This window comes from Budorcas taxicolor, chromosome 13 (genome assembly GCF_023091745.1).
Source record: "Budorcas taxicolor isolate Tak-1 chromosome 13, Takin1.1, whole genome shotgun sequence".
In the NCBI taxonomy this organism is placed as follows: Eukaryota; Metazoa; Chordata; class Mammalia; order Artiodactyla; family Bovidae; genus Budorcas; species Budorcas taxicolor.
This window is the reverse complement of record NC_068922.1, coordinates 3758402-3778578: the sequence shown is the minus strand read 5'-3', so window position 1 is coordinate 3778578 and position 20177 is coordinate 3758402. Positions and strand designations below refer to the sequence as shown.

Genomic DNA, 20177 nt, shown 5'->3' with positions numbered 1-20177 from the left:
CCGAAGAATTGATGCGTTTGAACTGTGGTGTTGGAGAAGACTCTTGAGAGTCCCTTGGACTGCAAGGAGATCCAACCAGTCCATCCTAAAGGAGATCAGTCCTGGGTGTTCATTGGAAGGACTGATGCTGAAGCTGAAACTCCAGTACTTGGGCCACCTCATGTGAAGAGTTGACTCATTGGAAAAGACCCTGATGCTGGGAGGGATTGGGGGCAGGAGGAGAAGGGGACGACAGAGGATGAGATGGCTGGATGGCATCACCGACGTGATGGACATGAGTTTGAGTGAATTCCAGGAGTTGGTGATGGACAGGGAGGTCTGGCATGCTGCGATTCATGGGGTCGCAAAGAGTCGGACACGACTGAGTGACTGAACTGAACTGAAGTCAAATCCTGAAAAAACATCATGGAACAATTTTGTCACAGATATTCTAACGATAACATTCTTTCCTTTTTCTTGTCCCCTCTTAGCATGTGAATGCTATGAAGTCAGGGACTTTTGTCTGTTTTCTTCAGTGTCATGGCACGTAGTAGGTACCCCAAATAATATCAATCTTTAGAGTGTAATTGAGTTATGTTTATGAATATGTTTGGAGTATAGGGACTTCACAGCACTTCAGTGATTTCTGTGAAGATATTTCTCAGGAAATGCTTGAAAGCAATCAATATCCTCATTCTATTCTGACATGGACAACAACACCTGAGAGACTATGCAATGCAGTATTCAGGTTTGACTGGCTCCTTACTTCCATAAACTTACTTTCTGACTGTTCTGTTTACTCTTGGAGACTGGGAGGGAAATAACGTTTTGGATTGGGGAGGTGTTCCAGTATGTCACACTATATGTCGGGGCAAGAAATTGTTCTTTCTTATTTCTGCCATGATATTTGGATGACTGGTTATTTGTGATGGATCCACCAATGGCAGGATGCTTAGGGATCTAAGTTTAGATATCGTTTCTACTAATAGCTCAGTTGGTAATGAATCCACCTGCAATGCAGGAGGCCCTGGTTTGATTTGTGGGTCGGAAAGACCTGCTGGAGAAGGGATAGGCTACCCATTGCAGTACTCTTGGGCTTCCCTTGTGGCTCACCTGGTGAAGGATCCGCCTGCAATGAAGGAGACCTAGGTTTGATCCCTGGGTTGGGAAGATCCCCTGGAGAAGGAAAGGCTACCCACTCCAGTATTCTGGCCTGGAGAACTCCATGGACTGTATAGTCCATGGGGTCACAAAGAATCAGACACAACTGAGCAACTTTCACTTTCTACTAATATTACTTAAGTAAAGCAGCATGGGGCCATTAGAATCGTCAGTCTAGTAAGAACAAAACAGAAGAACAGCAAGACTCAATGTATAAGGCTTCACGAGTGTATCCAGTTACAGACGCTGAGTATATGATTTTAATTTTCCTGAGCACTGATGAACATATGGTAATTAATTAATTTAAATAAATTCAAATAGTCACTTGACTATTGTGGCTACCATATTGGACAATAGCAGCTTTAGTCATTCATAAGAGAGATTGGTGAGGGGACTTTAGCAAGAGGGATGTTTTCACAAATGCTCTCTTGTAGGGCCATGAACCATTTAGAAATGTTGGCAGACTCTCTGGATGACAGTTTACTTTGCCTTTACTCTGCCAGGCACTGGCCAAAGATTTCACTGTCTAGTTTGGAGTTTTTCCCATTGGATTTTCCCAAGAGCCACATTTTCAGCATCTAAACAAACATATAACCCAGCAAAAACCAACAAAGGGGACAAGAGATATGGAAGTGAAAGTCTGAGTCATCCCACATTAGAGGTAAGGGTATTTCGGGGGATTTCGTTCACAGAACAGAAAAATCCCAGGACGTGGTACATTTCCAGGGCCGGCTGCCATGCTCAGTGTTCCACGGCCTCTGGATTCCTGAGCATGAAACAGGAATCCTGTAAGGGATTTCTGAGTTCAAGCATTTAGCAGGGCAACCTGGAATGGTTCTTTAGGAGGGTGACTGTTTCTTGAGACTTCTGTGCAGCTGAAGGGGAGAAGCAGTCAACACTTTTGGTGTTCAGGCAAAGATAAAATTAGTAGAGCATAAACTGGAGAGAAATTTTAAAGCAGTTACTGATCTAAACAACTAAACACAGCATATACAGCATTCAAATGCATTTACAATGGCAGAGAAGATAGTTGTTGACTCATTTAAAAAGATCCTAATCTCTTCTTACAGTATAAATGGAACATACACCACTTAAGACCAGGCAGAAGCCACCTACTTTTGAATGTTTACAGTTGTGTGTTTCTCATCTGTATCAATTATCCATCATGCATCTGGTAAAACCCAGGTTATCCTAGGAAATATGTTCAACAGAGAATTTAGCCATGCAGCCATAACTGGAATGTCTTAGCTGAGAACACTAATTGTCTTGCAGGGAATATCTGCACTTTGGCTTTGTTTCTCTGAGAATAATATAAAGATATTCTTGGGAATCATTTATGTTTAAGAATAATTTGCTTTTGCATTTGTTTGGAGATTTTGGCAAATTTTGTCTCTAGATTTTCCTCATCAAAGTACAATGTAATTTGCAACTCAATATCTTACTATGTTTTTTTACTTCAGATTTTATGTATTATTTTTCATGTCTTTATGTCAAAGCTTTATAGTTAGGGGTAAAATGGCATTATCCTGAACCTTTTTCAAATCTTTCTTTCTATTGCAATGCTTCTTTTTCTACCCCTTTCATATGCAAATCATTAACTAAAGAGAGTTAATAAGGTAGAATTCTATATTTCTTGAGTGTATATGTATCAATTTAGCACTGGAAATGAAGTACTACTCTTCTATATAGGCACATGTTGCCCAATTAAATGCAATTCTTAAAAAAATGCAGTGACAGCGCATCCTGGGTTTCAAAGTCTGGGACATTGCTATACGGCTCAAGTCAGCAAGTCTTAAAATTTATAGCAAATTCATTTGAGGAGTTGTGAAGACTGCTCTAGCTATTGTAATCCCTTCAAAATACCACTCTACTATACTTCATTATTTTTGTATTAATTTTGCAATTTACTTTTTTTTTTTTAATGAGAGGGCAGGTGTTGGGATTCATGTTCGTTGTTTTTTTTTAAAGAACTTTTCTCTTGATTTGAAAAAACTGGTTAGTGTATGTTTATTGGAAAAATTTAATACAAATAAATAATATAGAAACAAATGTCTTTCCTGACAGCCATGAGGGTATACTCAGATCTCCTTCCAAGAGGGACTCTTCAGTTAGCAGACACCTCCAGCTGTGGCATCTCTATGATCTCCCATATTTACATGGAGGCCACGCCCTCTCTGGGATGCTCCCAGCCAATGACTGAGCATGATTTACTAGCTTGGGGGCAATCCTGCCCAGCATGGGGTTGCCTCATCGGGTTTTCTTTGCTCCTGGGCTGTGCATCAGTCTGGCTGAGACTTTCTCAGAGCAGCATTGCAGTATGAGATTCCTACCCAAGCCTCCACCCATACTCTCCCCTCTCAAAAGTGTCAGGCCCACATCACAGAAGACTCTCCCTGCCTACTTCTGCTCGTCTCCTCTTCACCAATGTACTTCTAATTGATTCCTAGCAGTTGTTTCTCAGAGGACCCCTAAGAGTAGTTCAGACCCTCCCAGTCCCTGCCCCAACTACTCAGAGGTCAGTAAATAAAGATTTATATTATATATTGCAATGGTTGCGACACTTTATGCAGAATTTTTTCATGGCCATACCATATTGATGTGGTTGGCCTCTTCACTGCTGGACACTTAGGTTGTTTCCAGTTTTACAGTATTATAGGTAAGGCATGTTTATTTTTCTTCACAGATTTGTCAATGAATATCTGCAGCATCTAATTCTAGGAGTGGAATATCTTGGTCGAAAGATGGGTGCACATCAAAATGTGTGTATATTATCAAATTACTCTCAAACGTTTGTATCAATCAACAATGCCCACATGTAGATTGAGGATTTCTGTTTTCCTGACATAGTCACAGTGTTGATTATTATCAGTTAAAAAAAGTTGTGCCAGTCAGCTAAAGAGTGGCATCTTATTACTGTTGTTGGGTAAAGCATAGTTTCATACATCTACATGTAAGCTGATGATTTACATATTAAGGCAATTTTCCTCTCAATTTGAGATTTATTCCTAGAGTTTGTTTATGATGTTCCATGTTTTAAATAAATGTTACCTTTTTATCTTTGACATTTAAAAATTTCTCATGATTGCTGAGAGTTTTCTAATGCCGACATTAAATACAAATAAAGAGAAAATATGTCTGCCAAATCTGTTTGTTATGATAAGAATTTAGAATGGAATCAGGCAACTAACTTCTAGCTAGAATTAAAGCATCTCTGAATGACTAGACAAATAAGTCAAAGGGAAAAATGTTAGTACTCCCTTCTAGATTCCACTCTAGACTATAAAGATGCTATACTAAAATGCTGTTACTCTGATTTTCACTGCCTCTATTTTTATAATTAAATGAAAAAGTTCAAATATTTTAAGTGGTTCAATTTTCCATTTTCCAATGATTTCCCTCAGTTTATGATCTGTTAAAAAAGCTTCTAGTTATTTAAGGAACTCTCATAATGACTTTTAAATCAAAACAGCCAGATGCTGAATTAGGATGGTCAAAATAAATGGACAACATGGTACATGATTCTCTCACTCTATGTAGGAATTATTAGAAGAACACCAAATTTATAGGAAATATTGGGGCTAAGGGGGAGAATCCCCAAACTGTCCAAAATATTATCATTTAAAAAATCCAAACAAATGACTTTTGCCTTCAAAATTCTTTTACCCCAACACATGTAACAGGGAGTGTAGTACCATTTATTCAACCATGAAGACATTTCTATACATATACCAATTTCTTTAAGAGAGAAAGGAACAAAAAAAATAAGATGAAAACCAGAACTCTTACACTTATATATGTGCATAACACATGCAATGACCACCTGTGGATGCACAAATCAGTTTTAAATGCATTTTACTCAGAGGAGGAATTGTTCTTACTGAAGAAATCTGAACTTACCTCCTTGTTCATCCAACATAACCAAAGTCCTGATACCAGCATCTTTACTCTACATTCCAATAATGGTAGCAAAGTGGAAAACGAGTTAGAGAGAGAGAAAAGAGAGAAAGAGAAATCAGTAAGGGGACAATTAGCCCTAGAAATGGAAAATGAAGAAGGATCAAAGGAAAAAGAGGAAGGAAACATGGCAAAGAATCTTAGGGGCTGGGGAGGGACTCAGGAGTGGGTCACTTATGGACCTGATCATTCAGTGATTCTCAGATAGAAGAGGGGATACAGCTCAGTCTCCAAGGGGTAAGACGGGTTGGTGTTTGACATGGACTTGGAATACACACATATAATATCACACTATGATTCTATATCTGGAAAATAAAATGCCTATCGTTTTGGTAACACCAACCACAGAAAGAAAAGTCTTTCAAAATCTTTGAGACTAAAACTTCTTTGGTTTGATATATCAGAAAGTTTCCATCAGCAAATTGGTGAAGGGTGGTCCACTGGGAAGATGTGTGTGGAATCTTGTGTGGGAGATGGGGTGAGATTTTTAGGGTTATCAAAAGAGATGACTGCATCACAAGGTTGAGAAACACAGCTCAAAAAGAAATTCAATCTTCCATTTATTTTTCTCTATGGAGAGGTTTTCTACAAGATTTAGAAAAGGGGTTGAAAGATGAGAGATAAGGGCTTTTTCTAATGAAATCTAAAATTCTGTACAACAATATAGTGTGAGAAAATAATTCATCCACAAGTTTTCCTGCAGTTTTTCGGGTCAGGAGTAGTCTATAAAAGGCACCCACACCTCACTTCTTATGATTTCAATATGTCCAACAGCCCTGCACTATTTGGTGGAGGGAAGTGGGAGTTGGTGGTGGGTGGGAAAAGGAGCAGAGATATTTGTATTGCTCATACTTAGGAATCATCATTTCCAGGAATTCTAACTAGTTAAGTAAAGATCTTCCATTTCACAGGGTGACTGCTGATAGGTATTAAATGGTACTGCTTACAGTTTGGATTAATTGGTTTCCCAAGGAACACTCATGGCAGCCCTGAGAATAAATTCTAAAATAACACATCTCTCATGGCTCCTTTTATTTTCTACTGGTTTACAGTAAACTAGGAGAGAGAGAGAGAGATGTTACTGGAGGTCAACAGAAGGTTTGGATTGTTGTTGTTGTTTGAATAGTTCTTCAATGATTCAATTCCAATAGAATTAAAACAATGAAAATTATTTCTGTGAGCTTTTATAAACTCACCATTTCAGAAAATGTGTGCGGTTAACTTTCCCAGACAGAAAAGACTATTTTGCTTTAAAAAAAATTGAATGAAAGATTCTTTAAAGTGCTGTATAATTTTCACAAGGTTCACACGCCTGATTTCATATATCTCATAAAAGCCCCTTTTCCCCCTATCCCTATACAACCCCTTCCTTTTTCTCACTGGCAGCCACTAGTTTGTTCTCTGCATCTGTGAGTCTGCTTCTTTTTTGTTCTAGTCACTAATTTGTTGTGTATTTAGACTCCACATAAAAGTGATATCATACAGTATTTGTCTTTCTCTGTCTTATTTCACTTAGCATAATACCCTCCAAGTCCATCCATGTTGCTGCAAATGGCAAAATGTCATTCTTTTTAATGATGAATAGTATTCCATTATATATATATATATATATATATATATATACCATAGCTTCTTTATCCATTTATCTGTTGATGGACTCTTAGATAATTTCCATATCTTGGCAACTGTAAATAATGCTGCTATGAACACTGGGGCGCATGTATCTTTCTGAACTAGTGTTTGAACACATTTTGATAAACTTTAGCTGCCAATTCAGGATATAGTTTTGAGAGTAATGGCTCAGTGTGACTTCAAGAGTCATTGACAGCACAGATTCTGAAGCTAGACTCTGCCCTGGAATCCTGGTGATTTTCTTTCCTGGCTACGGGTCCTTGGGCAAGGGTCTTAACTGTTCTGGGCCTCAGTTCTCTCATTTATAATATACTGATCATAATAGTTCGTATCTTACTGAGTTGTTACTTGAATTCAATGAATTAATAGTCAGCATGTGCTAGAACAGTGCCTGGCCAATAGTTAGCATTATAATCGGGTTACTAAAATAAACACCTCACAAACTGCATCTATAGCAGGATATCTGGGCAAACTAAAATATCATCATTACCAACTACCGTAAGAAGCTTCTAGATCATTGCTTCTCAAACTTTGATGTGCATGTGAATCCCCTGCATAGGAAACATCTTATTAAAATATAGATCCTGATTCAGTAGGACTGGGATAGAGCCAAATATTTTGCATTTTGAGCAAGATCATCAATGCTGGCTGGTGCAAGGACGTACACTAGCAGCAAGATTCTAGACCCCAGAAGATACTTCAAAACCTTGTTCTTCAATGCACTATAAATGGAAATTCATCTACACACTTTAACAGGGGTTTTCCTTGTAACTCAGATAGTAAAAAATCTGCCTGCAGTGCAGGAGACCTGGGTTCAATTCCTGGGTCGGGAAGATCCCTTGGAGAAGGAAATGGCAACCCACTCCAAGTACTCTTGCCTGGAGAATCCCATGGACAGAGCAGCCTGGCGGGCTACTTTAATTTCTGTGCCCCTTTTCTGAATATTTTAGCCATTGCGTATGAGAAGAAATTTTAAGAAGCAGATGGCTCATTCAGACATACAGATGTGATAATGCAAGTTCTGGTGAGGACTGGGTCATCTTAGGGAGCATCTTCTTTTGTGAGGACTCAACTCAAGGTCATGTATGAGATCTCTGTTCCATTCTATTGGGGACAGAGGGTGGGCAACAGATGAATGATTTCAGTTTAGTCAACCCAGCTCTCAGCTGTTGACCCTTTGGGCTCTACTCATTTATTTTATATGAAGCCCTGCAAGTATAATTTCCTCGTTGTTCAATTTGGCGCTCAATATTTCATTGTTGGAATGATTCACTGAACAATCCAGATATGCCCCAATTTGGGAGAACAGAAGCAGTGAGCACAGATCTGAAAGTTAGCAATACTAGATTGTGTTAGCTCAGCCAGCAACTGAGATTGGGGAACAGTCACTTGACCTTTCTAGATGCTTCCCCATGTTTTCTTTAAAAAAATTTTTTTTAATTAACTTATTTTAATTGGAGGGTAATTACTTTACAATACTGTGGTGGTTTTTGCCATGCGTCGACATGAGTCAGCCACGGGTGCACATGTGTTTCTGCACCCTGAAGCCCCCTCCCACCTCCCTCCCCATCCCATCCCTCTGGGTTGTCCCAGAGCATGGGCTTTGAGTGCCCTGCTTCATGCAACGCACTTGCACTGGTCTAGTCGATGGCAAGCCACTCCAGTACTCTTGCCTAGAAAATCCCATGGATAGGGGAGCCTGGTAGGCTGCAGTCCATGAGGTCGCTACGAGTGGGACACGACTGAGCGACTTCACTTTCACACATTGGAGAAGGAAATGGCAACCCACTCCAGTGTTCTTGTCTGGAGAATCCTAGGGATGAGGGAGCCTGGTGGGCTACTGTCTACGGGGTCACACAGAGTCGGACACAACTGAAGCAACTTAGCAGCAGCAGCAGCAGCAGATGCTTCCCCATGTTTCAGACAAGGACAGAGATGCTAAATAAAACTGGGAAGTTCCTAGGTTGGTTCATTCACTCATTTGTTCATTCACTAAATGGTTATTAGGCTTCTACTCTGCCCCTGGAACTAAGGTAAGGCCCAGACAAATACATGCCTGAGAAGACGAGTATTATGTTTTAATAGCAAGGAGGGAGAGGCGATGGTTCTATATTTGTCTTAGTTCAATTCTTGGTTCCTGTTTGACGTTCCTGGGAAACCGGTCTACCTACTAACAGGGGTAGTTGGAGATGTCAGGGACTTCTTTTTTTCATTTCTTTTTATTTACCTTTTATTTCTCTGTCTTATTTTTCCCTTGCTGATGAACTAAGACAATGTTTATAGAACATTTTAAAGTCTTTCTTTTGTCATCCTGAAATGCTTTCTCCAAAGTCCAATACACCTTAGCTAAAACTAGGCCAGTCCTGGTACTCTCTCAATCTCTAGAGTTCCAAAACACCCTCCCATCTGTCTACCTGAAAATAATTGTGCAGCCTGATCTTCCCCTTCAGTAGAAAGTATGGCATAATAAACACATAGCTTTAGAATACTTACTTTCTTCTTGTGGCCAAAGTGTTTCAAAAGATAAGTTGGAATGAAAAGAAAAGATGCTAAAACACCCATCAATGTTGGGGAGCCCTCAGTAACCACCACGGCATGAAGCTCTGTGGGGCTTTAGGATCAGCCTGCCCTACAGCAGCTTGGCTTTTCCTGGTTTAGTTTCATGGCCCAAGGCATTAACGTGTAGACACCGTTTCCTGCCGATAGTTTTATGACTCTCCCTCTAGAATTCACTGTCCCCTCCTTTATGCTCCTAAGGCAGGTGGAGTCTTGACTTTGGAGAACTATTTTCATAAGTTTTCCTGCATGATATCCATTTTTATCTTCCACCCCCAGAGTTAGGCATTCCATAAATACTTGTTGAAATGCATCCATCAAAACAGCCAGTTCCCAACTCTAGCCTAAGAACCAAGTGCTATGTGATTTTCAATCTTTTTATGTGTATATGGTATTCAGCTTTTCTGAACTTTGTCCACTGACCTCCGTGTGACTTCACATTGTCCTTGATAGGCTAACGGTAGCTTCTATTAAAAAGTAAGCCTCCATGCTTCCACTCTGTTGTAACCTGAAGCCCATGAGGGATGGCACAAAGTCCTATATTCCACTGAAAGTGGAACTGTTTACCTCAGGGAGACTTCACAAGCTGAGTAACCTTTCCTGTCTTTAAGATTGAATTTCAATAAGCATTCAGCTCAATTCAAATTATATGGCACTGATGTATTTTGGGATCATGGGCAAGATCCTGGTACTTCAATGCTCGAATTTTCCTAATGATTTCTGTCCTTGATGAATATTTAATGCTGATTCTCTTTAAAGAGAATTTCTTTCTTGATTGAAAAGCAGAATATCATCTGACTAGCCAATGCCCTAGACATAAGAGGCATCTGACCATCAATATAAAATAACCCAGGAGGATATAAGAGCAATCAATCTAGTCTCATATGCCTTGCTCATAACTTCCTAAGGATCGAAAGTCTAATAACCTCCTCTCTCTCATTAGAGGTAGGAAATAGCATCCATCTGCTTTATCCCCTGATCTAAGATGCAACTTTATGCTTGGCAGAAACACTTAGGAGAAACAAAAATGTATGATTTGAGAATCCTACTTCAATCAATAAAGCTTTTGAGATGTTTTCCTCCAGAATAAATTAGAGAATTAGAGCAGATGTTTCTTTTCCAAGACTGGCCAACACTGCCTGCAATTTAAGAAGACACACAAAAGAGAAGTGTGCACAGCCCAAGGACTCAGGTTGGGGAGGGGCGGGGGGAAAGGGGTATTGGATACATTTCTCTATCACGTCATGTTCTAGGCAGTGTTCCAACATTGCACAGGAGGGCAAACTGGTGATAGTTTCTGTAGATTAGAAATTTGCTTCACACGTGCATACACACAAATTAAATATGAGCTTGGAGGCCACAGTTGAAGGTCATACAGATGTATCACTATATATCAAGATAATGACATCAGCTGACTTCCAAGCTCTCTTCCTTCCAGTCACCGTGATAGCTCACGTGGGAATGTTACTCAGATTTATTCCTTTCGCTTGTTCTCATAACAGGTTGAGGGGAAACACGTTTATTCGGAAAGCCTTGCCAGAACTCTTAGATTCAGTATATCTGCTTCCTTCTTGGTCCTCAAGTATTTCCGCATGAATGGTGTTCCCAGGATGGAGCAAAGAAAACATTTCTCTTCATTAAGAGAGTGAAGGTTGCCTCCTTGTGTGCCTGCCAAGGGCCCCTGGCCCCTGGCTGGCCTGCCTTCCTGTGGGACCAATTTTTGTTACACTTCAGGCTCACACTATCATTCTTCATGACAACAGATTTCGTTTAGCAGTCCGCCCCCACCCTCCCAGGGGTCCTCCAAGTTCTTGGCTGCCACCTTCTCCTCCCCTTCCTGTGACAAGTCACATTTAGCTTTATTTCATTCTTAGCTGAGAATCTGAAGCTGCAGAAATAAGGGGAAATGGTGGCTTCTATAGTGTGAGAGATGGCTGCCCTTCCCTTTCGTCTTATAAAATTTATCTTTTCCTCCTTTCATGTCATTGCAGAAGCAATGAACAGTAGCGTGAGGCCAGTAGGCTCATTGAATCATTCTGCTAGAAAACCCCCAAGATCTCTGAAGACGATAACCACACATGAATTCATACGTTGATAAGCATTTTCAAAGCATAGCTAAAACAGCATCTCACTGAATAAAAATGATTAGACTTGTTTTATTCAGTTAAGATAAATATAGCTCATCCCATTCTTTTTCCACTTCATCTCTCCCAGTGGACAAGTTCAATTAATCTATTTATTCTTCCTGGTTGACTGCTGCTCTCCCAAATTGGAATAAGTAGAGTTTATTGCAAATGCCATTTTGATTCCATTACTGCTATCTGCCCTATTTTACCCATTTAAAAATAGTCAAGGATTCATTAACCGTGCCTTGCAAATGAATGTTCAGTCTAGAGTCAGGAATGAAAAAAGAGCTTCTATATTTACATGACTAGACTTAATGCTTCCTTTTATTAAGGAATTTTCCTATTATTTCATGAATTTTAGTTCCTGACTGTAAATCTAACAATTTTTGAAAATATGATGCCTCTATGGAGCCATATTTTTAAAAGTCATACATGTGGCTAAAGTCAGAACAGAAAGCCAAGATTAGATGCAATTTAGAGGCATCAAAATCAGTACAAATGAGGATTTTTATGTGGACAATTCTTTTGTATATTAAAAAAATATCACTCTGATATGTTTTTAAGATTTCTTGGGAGCATTTATTTACTTGGAAATACCATTTTCCTCTGCTTTCCAGACTTAGCTTGGGCTGGAGGGAGAGTGAATACTTTGATGTCTACTTGGCAGCTTAAATACAGCAGCTCCTTCCTTATGCGACTTTCTGGTTCCTACGTTCACACTGAAATCAAAGGGACGGTGGCCAAGGGAAAGACAAAGGGCCTAGGCAAAGAATACGTCAGCCAAAGGGAATGTTCATCTTGAAATACGGTCACTCCTTACCTCTTCAACCAGTTGAAGCATACGACGGGTGCTTTCCAGAGACTAAGACAAAAAACATAAATATTATGAGTGCAGGATCCAGAGGTCGAGGAAGATCAGAAAACGTTCTTCACTTGGGAAACACATAGGGCCATTATCACATGTTCTTTGAAGTTTGTAACAGAAACACAATTTCAATCTCTTTCCTATCAGGCTTTCTACATAATAAGATTCCTTAAAGCAATTACATTAAAGCTGATTGTCATAAAATCAGAACCATATGAAGCTGTTCTTGATATCAAAGACAAAGCAATCCGGAAAAGATAATTTTGCATGTGGAGGAGTCATGAAAAATTATCTCAAATACTCAGAGGACTAATTTTGTCCCCCTGGATGAAGAATATTGAATTTTAAAGACGTTGTTTTTCATGAATTGAGATGAATCTAACATCAAGTTTCTTACAAAGCTCCTACAAACACAATTGGAAGGTCTTATCAGTACAAATTAAGTTGTTGCCCTAGGGTGGAAAAAAAATCAAGCATGTTTGAAATGACTAGCCTACAGGAAACAGCTATAATTATCTCGGTTCCGAGATAAGAAAAAATGAATTCAGCACTGGTCCCTTGGGCATAGTGTGGTCACTTTTTTCTCAGTTCATTTGAAATTATTAGAATTCAGCAATGATTGTGATTTCTCAAAAGCTGTGCTTTTAAGTGACAAACTTATCTGGGACAAGAGTTTTCAGGAACATGAAGCATGTTCACTTTCTGGGAAGAACTGTCAGCAGGCTGCTTTTCAAAATAGAAGAGCTGTAAGCAGTGGTGTGCTGGTAAATGCCTAACAATAGGCTCACCAGAAAAAAAAAAAAGTGTTATTTTAATGATATAAAGGATGAATATAAATGATATAAAGGATGCTATTTATATAATAGCATAAAACTTACCACTAATAATAAAATACATAATACTCTTTATTGCAAATTCCATATAGCCAATGGATTTTCACAGAAAGCTTTGTTTATTTTGCTGAACTCTTGTGTCCACAGCTAAGCATGAAGACAAGTGCAGCTCTGGTATGAACACTGGTTGATATTTTCATTTACATTAATGAATAAAAGCAAAGTGAAGGAAGATGTATGTTGCAATTCTATTCATTTGTCAATGATGCACAGTGGCTTCTCTGTTGAAGACAATCATAGTTTTCAAATACTGGAAGATTTGCTCAGTTGTTTTTTGTGTGTCTGTGTGTTTTATAGTGTAATGGCTGTGGATGTTCATCCTTCAAAATTTAACCTGTTATTAATATCTTTCCACTTTTTTAAGTCTAGAGGATCAACAAAACAATAGGTCAAGTCCCGATTTGTAGTGTTTGCAGATTCCATGGTCTAAATATTTTTTGCTCTCTGATTTCTAAGTGCACCATGGTGTCACACTTGGGAAGGTTCAACGGTCACATACTGGTAGACTATATCCTCACAGGACAGATACTGCACATGCCAAGAACCTTGAAAGCATAGATTGTAGTAAAATCATTAGGATGTGATGAGATTTAAGTATTTATTACCTTTGATTTTAATAGAATCTATTTAATTTCAGCTTATATAATTCAATTTTAATACCAGCTTGCAAAGTTCTGGACAATGTAACAACCAGCTTTCAGAAGTGAGCCATTTCCTGCACACCGCTGGCTGTAAGACATTCAGAGACGTTGCTTTTCTCAGAGGATCTTGACTTCTCTGGATTTCTACAAGTTGGGAGTTTGGGCTCAGCCACTGATCTCATGTAAGTTTTATAACCAACCCATTCCTGTCTGCAGAGGCCTTAGCTATATAGGAAATCAGTGCTGCTGCTTCTGAAACACGAGAAGAAGCTCTCTCCCCACCTCAGCCTGACTAAAACAGACTACGTGGCTGCCCATCTCTTGCTTGCTTCCAGGGGCTGGGTTCTATCACCTCATCGGCCAGCTGGTCAGCTCTCCGCTGCATCTCCTCCAGCTCATTGCGCATGTCCGCGTCCTCGGCCATGGTAGCGGTGTGGGCTGGCGGGGCGCCTGGGTCGGGGCGTCAGGGACGGGTTGGCCACGGAACCTGGAAAAAAGTAGGTTTGACCATATGAGTGTTTCTGTGCATACACGTTGTTGTGCCCAACTAGGGGAAGCTCTAAATGGTCCACACTCTCTGTCTCCATGCCTCCGCAATCTTCTGAGTTGGAAGCAGTGCTCAGACAGGAGGGCACAGAATTACGCTGCTTCTCCAAAAGCCGCCTGAGTGCCTCGCTGCCTAGTTTACAGTGGAGCTAGGTACCCGTCTACCCATGAAGCATTCTTAAAGATACACACCACCCACGTTTGGAATGGAAGAATGTGGCTCCGGGTTAGAATTCATTTAACCTTGCATTTGTTTATTTTTATTTTATTCTTATCAGCTTTATTGAGGCATAATTCGCATACAAAAAATACCACATCTTTGAAGTACACAATTTGAGACATCTTGATACATACTCCCAAGGAAACGATGATCACAATTAAGAAAATAAACAAATCCATCACCCCCAGAAGTTTCCTCTCAGGCCTTTTGTAATCCTACCCACCCAGTCACTCCATCACACTGTACCCTGCGACCCCCCACTCCCTCCCGGTGCTAAGACAATGGCTTATCTGCCTTCTGTCACTATAAATGAATTTGCATTTCCTAGAATTTTATACAAATGGAATGATACAGTATGGACTTTTATTTGAGATATTCTATTGTATTCAGAAGCAAAAGACAGAAACTCTTTAGTCTCTTTCAGTTATTATCACAGATTGTCGAGAGGGCTTATGTGGGGGGGGGGGGGGGGTGCATAGGAATTTTTCCAAAGAAGAATGGGTCCTTGGTGGTGAAACATGACCTATGCATTTTTCTGGTTATGCTCTTGAAATCCTGTGTGGTGCAAATTACAGGTAACTAGAGTGCCCCCTCCAGAGCCAGAGCCAATCGGCCCCTTGCTTCCCCTGCCCACCTCTTCCTCCATGTTAGTCAGCAGAGCAAATTCTTATGATATAATGTAGAGTTGTAAATGCTTTGCGTTTTAGCATAAGTCTCCATTTTAGAAATCAGGGATCTAGGAAACAGAAATTGGTAGCAATTTTTATACCAAACCACTCCTGAACCTTGAGATGAGCAGAAACAAAATTCCCGAGATCCTCTGTGGCTGGGATCAGCTCTCCAGGTGGTGACCTTGTGGAAACACTGAGTACATCGTAGTTTGTAGCTGTGATGTCAGAAAGGCCGAGGTGGACTGTTGGCTCTGGCACTCAGCTGCTGGGTAACTCTGGGCAAATTTATCAATGTCTCTGAGCCCCAGCTTTCTCAACCGGGCCAATAATACCAGTCTCTTTGGCTTCTGGGGAGGGGCATATATTATATGAAGTTCTGATCAACCTCATTTGTAAGGATGTGGGAGCTTAGTAATCAGAAAGGCTTGCGCCATCAGAATAAACCTGTAGCCTTTACCAAAAGTAGAACAGGTCTAGTGTTTCTTAATTAGCTTTCGTTTACTGATGGCTGGGCAGGAGGCATGTTGCATGCAGTGCTGAGCACCCACGGAAGCCTGAAACCCGGGGAACCAGCAGAGGGCCTGAGTCTCCAGTCTCCAAGCAGCACCTCTCCAAGGATTTCCATGTGGAGACAAACAAGAGCACCTTCTCCCCTGTTCTCATCTTTGTATTTCTGCTGCCTTGGTGGAGGTAGAAAGAAACCTACCTTTCCTTTAAATAGGTCAGTTTGTTAGAAGGCAGAGGTCTGTGTGCTTTCAGATCTGTAGCATCACACACACACACACACACACACACACACACACACACACACACACACCTCATGTGTTTCCTTGGCAATCTCCTCTTAAAGTTGCTATTCTCAGCACTTGAAGAACAGCTTCAGGGACCACTAAGCTCAAGCTCATGGTCACCTATAGGGACCTGGCGAATGGGCAGTTGGCACAGTGGCAGCAAAACCATGTGATAGACACCTTTTTTTTTTTTTCCTAATCACTTTCACGATCCCCACTCCCTAGTGCTCCCAGCTCTTGTCTTGCTCTAAAGAGTGGGGGTATGTCTGTGACTGGGGGATTGGTGATGCATCTGACAGATCTCAGATGCAGAGTGTTTCAAAGCTGAGATAGCAGTGTCCACTGTCCCGGTAAGAATAGGGGGAACGAAAGCACAGAATGAACCTTCTGATCTTCTGTTGGGACGCTTATCGTTGGTATTTGATAAATCGCCCCCAAACCCCCCAAACCCATGCGTATTAGATTCTAAGAGGCAACACCAGAAGAAGCATAATGATACCAATTAGCGGAAATTTCAGTGCTGAAAGAATGTTAACAGTGAAGTGGCATTTATTATCCAGGTAACACAAAACACTTGACTCAGATTAGCACATAACCTCCATCTTGGGTGTTGCCCAAGCTGCTAGTGTGGCCTCAGCCAGCACAGCCTGTTTAGTAAGTGAGGAAATTAGAAGCAGGGCCTCTCAAATCTGTTCCCTGGGGCTCTGATGTAAAGTCTCTCTCCCAGTCCATTAAAGGCCTAACAGTATCCTATTAATTAGCTCAAATCACTAGTGTTTATCAAAGGATCTGGTCCCTAGTAGGTGTTCAATTTACGTTAAATGACTTGTTGAATGAATGAATGGACCATTCTGACACCCCTAGGTGGCATTTGATGCTTCCAAGATGGTGATTTTCCAGATGTGGTCCAGAGCGGTACCTCTAAAACCTCAATGGGCATCACACTCACCACAAACCTTGTTGAAACAAATTGCTGGTTTTCACTCTCAGAGATTCTGAGTCGGTCAGACAGAGGTAGGGTCCCAGATTCTGCATTCTATCGAGCATCCTGGAGATGCTGGTGGTGTTGGTCCACGGAATGCACTTCGAGTAGCTCTGCTCCTCAGAACACTCCCCCAGAATGTTAACAAGTGTCCCCAGGTGGGGTGGGCAAGGCCCTGTGGTTGTTTAAAGCTGGAGAAACAGTGGGCTCAACCAGGGGCTTCTGGAAATCATGGTCAAATCCAGATAGCTGCCTGCTTTTATTCTGGCTGTGAGTGAAGGATGGTTTTTACATTTTAAGATGGTTAAAAAGACTTAAAGAAGAAAAATATTTTGTATATATCAAGTGTCAGGGTCCATAAACAAAGCTTTGCTGGAGCATTTCCACACTCATTTGTTTCCCCACCCTCCATGGTCCTTTTAGGTCACTTTGACAGAGCTGAGTGGCTGCCAGAGACAACAGGGCTCTCAAAAGTGAAAATATTTACTTTCTGCTCTTCTACGGAAAACAGCTGCTAATCCCTAGGCTAAATAAAGTTAAACAGAAATCCTTAAAGCAGTTCTTGTCCGTGGGCACCATGTATTTGCCGTATACAGATACAGGCTGTGTGTTTTTCTGTTTGCATTTGTCTGTAGAATTCCCTTTGCCTGGATCTTCCTGTGATGGGGTTTGTGCCTCCTGGACCACATTTTAAAACAAGAAATGACGCATGGAGTAAAATAGTAATATCAAAGAGTTTGGGGACTGCAAATCAGATTAATCTGTGATTAATCTGGGATGGGCGCACAGCCCTCATAAAGAAAGACTACTAGCTTTCGTGACCAGCTGCAGACCAAGGTTCCTAGCCTCAGCTGCAGCACTGGTTTGCGCTGGAGACAGAGATGTCTTGAGGATTTGCCACTGTTGAGGTAATCAGTAGAGTGGGCGGGCTGTAGTTACCCACTGCCGTCAAATGTAGTTTGAAAAGTTCTCATTCTCCTTCTGCATGCAAGTCTATTTGAGACCCACACTGGACACAGGACAGGTGGGCTCTAGAGAAAACCCTTTCTCTGTCATGAATGGGCTTACTTACTTACATGAGTTCGGTTAAGACTGCTTTCTCAATATAGGGTCTGGACTCAAATAAGGGGTTAGGACTCAAGAAGTGCGGGTGAGTGTGGATATGTAGATGTGTGGCTTTGATGTACAAGGTTGACAGAGACATGGATGGCCATTATGCTGGGGCCACCAGCTATCAGGGCAAAGGTCAGAGGGCAGGAATGTCATAGAGAAAGTGTAGAGAGTGTACCTTGAGCTAACATCTATTTCTCTTCATGTTTCAAACTTTAATTAAAAAAAAAACCCTATATACACCAATATCCATTGGCTGAATTATTACAGAAAGCTGAATCCAACATCTTTGTGTCTCCGCACACTGCTGAACGTTTGAATGAAGCTTCTATAGGACGCGTCTCTCTCCTCCTGCAGCTCCTGCGAGGCCAGAATACTGGAGTGGGCAGCTGTTCCCTCCTCCAGGGAATCTTCCCAACCCAGGGACAGAACCCCGGTCTCCTGCATTGCAGGCGGATGCTTTACCAGCTGAGCCACAGGGTGCTTGTTGTTTATCTACTTAATATACAGCAGTGTGTATCTGTTAATCTCAAATTCGTAATTTATTCCTCTCCCCTTACCCCTTTGGTAACTATTAGCTAGTTTTCTATGTCTGTGAGTCTGTTTCTGTTTTTTTTTTTTAAATAAGTTTCTTTCTATCTTTTTTTCTTTTAGGTTCCACATAGAAGTGATATCATAGGATATTTGTCTTTGTCTGACTTACTTCACTTAATGTGATCATCTCTGAGTCCATCCATGTTGCTGCAAATGACATTATTTCACTCTTTTATGGCTTGAGTAATATTCCATATATATATGTATACATATATATATATGAACATTGGAATGCAGTTAACTTTTCAAATTAAGAATTTTTTTCTTTTCTGAGTATATGCCCAGTGGTGGGATTGCTGGATCATATGCTAGTAAAGTAATGCTCAAAATCCTCCAAGCCAGGCTTCAGCAATATGTGAACTGTGAACTTCCAGATGTTCAAGCTGGTTTTAGAAAAGGGAGAGGAACCAGAGATCAAATTGCAAACATCCGCTGGATCATGGAGAAAGCAAGAGAGTTCCAGAAAAACATCTACTTCTGCTTTATTGACTATGCCAAAGCCTTTGACTGTGTGGATCACAATAAGCTGTGGAAAATCCTGAAAGAGATGGGAATACCAGACCACCTGACCTGCCTCTTGAGAAACCTGTATGCAGGTCAGGAGGCAACAGTTAGAATTGGACATGAAACAGCAGACTAGTTCCAAATAGGAAAAGGAGTACGTCAAGGCTGTATGTTGTCACCCTGCTTATTTAACTTATATGCAGAGTACATCATGAGAAACTCTGGGCTGGAGGAAGCACAAGCTGGAATCAAGACTACCAGGAGAGATATCAATAACCTCAGATATGCAGATGACACCACGCTTAGGGCAGAAAGTGAAGAGGAACTAAAAAGCCTCTTGATGAAAGTGAAAGAGGAGAGTGAAAAAGTTGGCTTAAACCTCAACATTCAGAAAACAAAGATCATGGCATCTGGTCCCATCACTTCATGGGAAATAGATGGGGAAACAGTGGAAACAGGGTCAGACTTTATTTTGGGGGGCTCTAAAATCACTGCAGATAGTGATTGCAACCATGAAATTAAAAGACGCTTACTCCTTGGAAGGAAAGTTATGACTAACCTAGACAGCATATTCAAAAGCAGAGACATTACTTTGCCAACAAAGATCCTTCTAGTCAAGGCTATGGTTTTTCCAGTGGTCATGTATGGATGTGAGAGTTGGACTGTGAAGAAAGCTGAGCACCGAAGAACTGATGCTTTTGAACTGTGGTGTTGGAGAAGATTCTTGAGAGTCCCTTGGACTGCAAGAAGATCCAACCAGTCCATTCTAAAGGAGATCATTCCTGAATATTCATTGGAAGGACTGATGCTGAAGCTGAAACTCTAATACTTTAGCCACTTCATGCGAAGAGTTGACTCATTGGAAAAGACCCTGATGCTGGGATGGATTAGGCGCAGGAGGAGAAGGGGACGACAATGGATGAGATGGCTGGATGGCATCACTGACTTGATG

The 20177-nt window shown here is 40.8% G+C and overlaps 1 protein-coding gene across 1 annotated transcript in view; it reads right to left on the bottom strand.

The window, feature by feature from the left end:
* The window catches only part of SNAP25 (synaptosome associated protein 25), a 32485-nt gene extending 18254 nt beyond the window's left edge, over positions 1-14231 (bottom strand). Inside the window, exons 1-3 of the mRNA XM_052651182.1 lie at positions 14160-14231; positions 12229-12270; positions 5038-5086 (exon numbers count right to left, since the gene is read on the bottom strand). Coding sequence (XP_052507142.1) covers positions 5038-5086; positions 12229-12270; positions 14160-14231 — 163 coding nt within the window. The remainder of the gene's footprint in view (positions 1-5037; positions 5087-12228; positions 12271-14159) is intronic.
* Positions 14232-20177: the final 5946 nt, after the last annotated feature.